The following is a 4,096-nucleotide window of genomic DNA, read 5'->3' on the forward strand; positions in this document are numbered from 1 at the left end:
ATCGAACCACCACTGGTCTGCACACACATTCACGGTGACAAGTTACAATACGTAATTGTCTAACATACTCACACTGAAAAACCTAGTTTCTTCAAAATTGAAAATAGGTAAAAAAACGACTGAATCCCTCAATCAGCAAAGGATTATCTCTGATAGGAACTATCAACTCCACACATCCACAACCTAGAAGGAGAAAATTTGATCGAAAAACACAGAAAGACCGTTGATCTTCGATCGACACATGAGTACGGAGTCTGAAAGGAAATAAATCTGACTCAATATATTTTCTACCATATTTATGATAGGAAATTAATTCAGTGAATTACTAATATTTAATAGTATTTCTAATATCTTATATCGATTGATGAAATAAATTGTTGATTAGACCCATGAACCGATTAAAACATTATACTAGTAATATATTATTACCTCCAAAATGATCTTAGGATCACACTATATTTTCATCTACTATATACGAAATCTCAATTCTATAACAGTTCATCTACTATACTAGTACCGTCCCAAGATAAGCGAGTCCAGTGGCGGACGTAGAAATATTTATCGATAGAGGCTGAGATTTCTAAATTTTATTTTACGGTATATATTTAAGTAATTTAGATAATTTGTAGGGGCTTTTACACTATAATTTACACTAAATTTGAATAAATTTTAAAAACAATCAATAGAAAAAAGTTAAAAAAAAAAAAATTCATTGAGGGCTTAAGCCCCTCCCTCAATACACTTATGTCCGCCCATGAGCGAGTCATATTCCTTTTTAGGATGTTCATAAGTGAGTTATTTTCTTTTTTTTAGCAAAAAATTCTCTCTTTTACTTTATTATCCACTTACTTTATTCTCTCTTTATTTCTCCACTTTTCATTCTCTCATACTTTACTATCTACTCTAACTCTTTAAATATTAATTCCTTAAATCCCGTGTTCAAAAGAAATGCTTCACTTATCTTGGACGGAGGGAGTATATCATTCATACTTGGTTAAATGTATGCTATTGATATAAAGGGCGAAACATCTTTACATTCCAAAAAACATAGTGAAGATCGAGTTATAGAAACTCAATATGCAGGCCTTTTCCAAAGGGAATTCGAAATGACTTCACTATCCAACCAAACAACGACTCCTCCTTGTTTCCCAACAACTCTCTCCTAATTATCTCCCTCTCATCCCCTCACTAGCACACTCACCACATACATACACGCGTATACATATGTACACATATATATAAACACACCCTCTCAACTCTCATTCATCAATCAAACAAAAAAAGACCTCTCCCCATGGATTCCCTTTTCATCATCCTCCTCATCACGGCCGCCACATCAGCCTACCTCATCTGGTTCTATCTCCTCGCCCGGACCCTATCCGGCCCGCCCGCCTGGCCCCTCGTGGGCAGCCTCCCCTACACCTTCCTGAACCGGCGCCGCTTCCACGACTGGATCGCCGCCACCCTCCGCTCCACGGGCGGCGCCGCCACCTACCAAACATGCACCATCGCGGTCCCCTTCCTGGCCCGGCGCCAGGGGTTCTACACCGTGACGTGTCACCCCCAAAACATCGAGCACATCCTCCGGACCCGGTTCGACAACTACCCGAAGGGCCCCACGTGGCAGACTGCCTTCCACGACCTCCTAGGGCAGGGCATCTTCAACAGCGACGGGGACACGTGGCTCATCCAGAGGAAGACCGCGGCTCTCGAGTTCACGACGCGGACGCTCAGGCAGGCCATGGCCCGGTGGGTCAGCCGGACTATTCGGACCAGGCTTTGGGTCATACTTGAGAAGGCGGCAAAGGAGCGGAGAGCCGTTGATTTGCAGGATCTGTTGCTGAGGCTCACGTTTGATAATATATGTGGCCTTACGTTTGGGAAGGATCCCGAGACTTTGTCGCCCGAGATGCCCGAGAATCCGTTTGCCGTGGCCTTTGATTCTGCTACGGAGGCCACGCTGCAGAGATTGCTTTATCCTGGCTTTTTGTGGAAGTTGAAGAAGCTTCTGGATGCCGGAGCTGAGAGGAGGCTTAGTAGGAGCTTACAGGTACCCACGCTAACTGACACATTTCCTAAAATAAAACTACTAAAAATCTCATGGAAATGTTCCACTTAGTGAGGTGGAAGGACTATCACTCAACTTTGTTTTCTCATTGCATGCATGATGTTGCTTTATTATATCAATAATTAATACTCCCTCCGTCCCACATAATTTGGACACTTTGACCGGGCACGGGTTTTAAGAAATATAATGAAAAGTGAGTTGAAAAAGTTAGTGGAATGTAGGTCTCACTTTTATATATTAGTTTTATAATTAAATGTGAGTAGGAATGAGTTAGTGGAATGTGGGGTCCACTACCAAAAATGGTAAAAGTGAAATGGGTCAAATTATGTGGGACGGTCCAAAATGAAAAACTGGGTCAAATTATGTGGGACGGAGGGAATAATGTATTACAAGGCCTAATATTAACATGAACATGCAAATATATCACAAGCATTGAGATTTAGGAGGTAATGAAATAAATATAATAATATCTCAGAAAATTGAAACTATTACTGTATAAGTGTGATGGGTCACTTCTTCGGTCACTAATTGGTTTTATGTGAATAGGTGGTGGAAAGGTACATGTCGGAAGCCCTAGACGCGCGAAAGGAGAGGCCTTCGGACGACCTCCTCTCGCGATTCATGAAGAAGAAAGACGCCAACGGCAACCACTTCCAGAGCTCCGTCCTCAAACGCATCGCCCTCAACTTTGTCCTGGCCGGCCGCGACACCTCCTCGGTGGCCCTCAGCTGGTTCTTCTGGCTGGTGATGAACCACCCCGCCGTGGAGGCCAACATCATCCGCGAGATCTCCTCCGTCCTCTGCTCCACCCGCGGCACCGACCCTTCAAAATGGACGGAGGAGCCGCTCACCTTCGACGAGGCCGACGCCCTCGTCTACCTCAAGGCCGCCCTGGCCGAGACGCTCCGCCTCTACCCCTCCGTGCCGGAGGACTTCAAGTACGTCGTCGCCGATGACGTCCTCCCCGACGGCACGGCGGTGCCGGCCGGATCGACGGTGACCTACTCGATCTACTCGGTGGGGAGGATGAAGAGCATTTGGGGAGAGGATTGCTTGGATTTCAAGCCGGAGCGATGGATCTCCGCCGCCGGCGATAGATTCGAGGCGCCCAAGGATGCGTATAAGTTTGTGGCGTTCAACGGCGGGCCGAGGACGTGTTTGGGTAAGGATTTGGCATATTTGCAGATGAAGTCGGTGGCGGCGGCGGTGCTTCTCCGGTACCGGCTGGCGCTGGCCCCCGGGCACCGGGTGGAGCAGAAGATCTCGTTGACGCTGTTCATGAAGAACGGGCTGAGGGTGAATCTGATTCCGCGGGATTTGGCGAGGCCGGCTGACGTGGTGGCTGCAGTGTCGGCGTAGGCGGTGGAAATGGACATTTTTATGATCGGAATGGGGAATTGGGGTTTGAATTGGAGGGGCATATTTGTCATTTGGTGATTTGTGAAATTGAATGTACTACTATGTGTTTATAAGGGTTGTTTATTTACGACACTCTATATTAATCTAAATTGTACTACTATAGAGTGTATTAATGGAAAAGAACTTGTCTTGGTATACAATCTCCTTTAATTTTTAATATATACATAATAAATCATTTATTTTTCGATCAAATGGTTATGTAGTAAATTGATTTTTGGAATTCCCTAATACTTAATTAATGGTTTTATATTTTCATTTATTTATTCAGATATATATAGATTCCTTTTGTACATATAATTAGATAAATTATTGTACGGGATAGATAAATTTTGTGCTGGCGCGCTGATCATCATCGTGCCCTGTCCTTCTTCCCCCTCCTGCACTGCCGCCTTCATTTGCACTCATCGTGCGCGCGCACAGGAGAGTGCCTCAATATGATACTATATGCTGATGGTGGTAAAATAGCAATTTTAGAGTTGAACATTTCTTGATCTAATTAAAAGTTCCAAATTTAGCAAATATTCTTCTAAAGATAGCGACTCGACATACTCCCTTCGTACATAAAAAATAGATAAAGTTGTACATGACATGAGTTTTAATGCATAATTA

General features: G+C 44.0%; 1 protein-coding gene across 1 annotated transcript; it reads left to right on the forward strand.

Annotated features, from left to right (window-relative positions):
• Positions 1-1,283: 1,283 nt before the first annotated feature.
• Positions 1,284-3,570, forward strand: LOC121760308 (cytochrome P450 86A1-like). The gene is made up of 2 exons (XM_042155978.1): positions 1,284-2,050; positions 2,615-3,570. Exons 1-2 carry the CDS (start codon positions 1,295-1,297, stop codon positions 3,425-3,427), a joined length of 1,569 nt encoding a protein of 522 aa, XP_042011912.1. The 5' UTR covers positions 1,284-1,294; the 3' UTR covers positions 3,428-3,570.
• Positions 3,571-4,096: the final 526 nt, after the last annotated feature.

This window comes from Salvia splendens, chromosome 13, assembly GCF_004379255.2.
Source record: "Salvia splendens isolate huo1 chromosome 13, SspV2, whole genome shotgun sequence".
In the NCBI taxonomy this organism is placed as follows: Eukaryota; Viridiplantae; Streptophyta; class Magnoliopsida; order Lamiales; family Lamiaceae; genus Salvia; species Salvia splendens.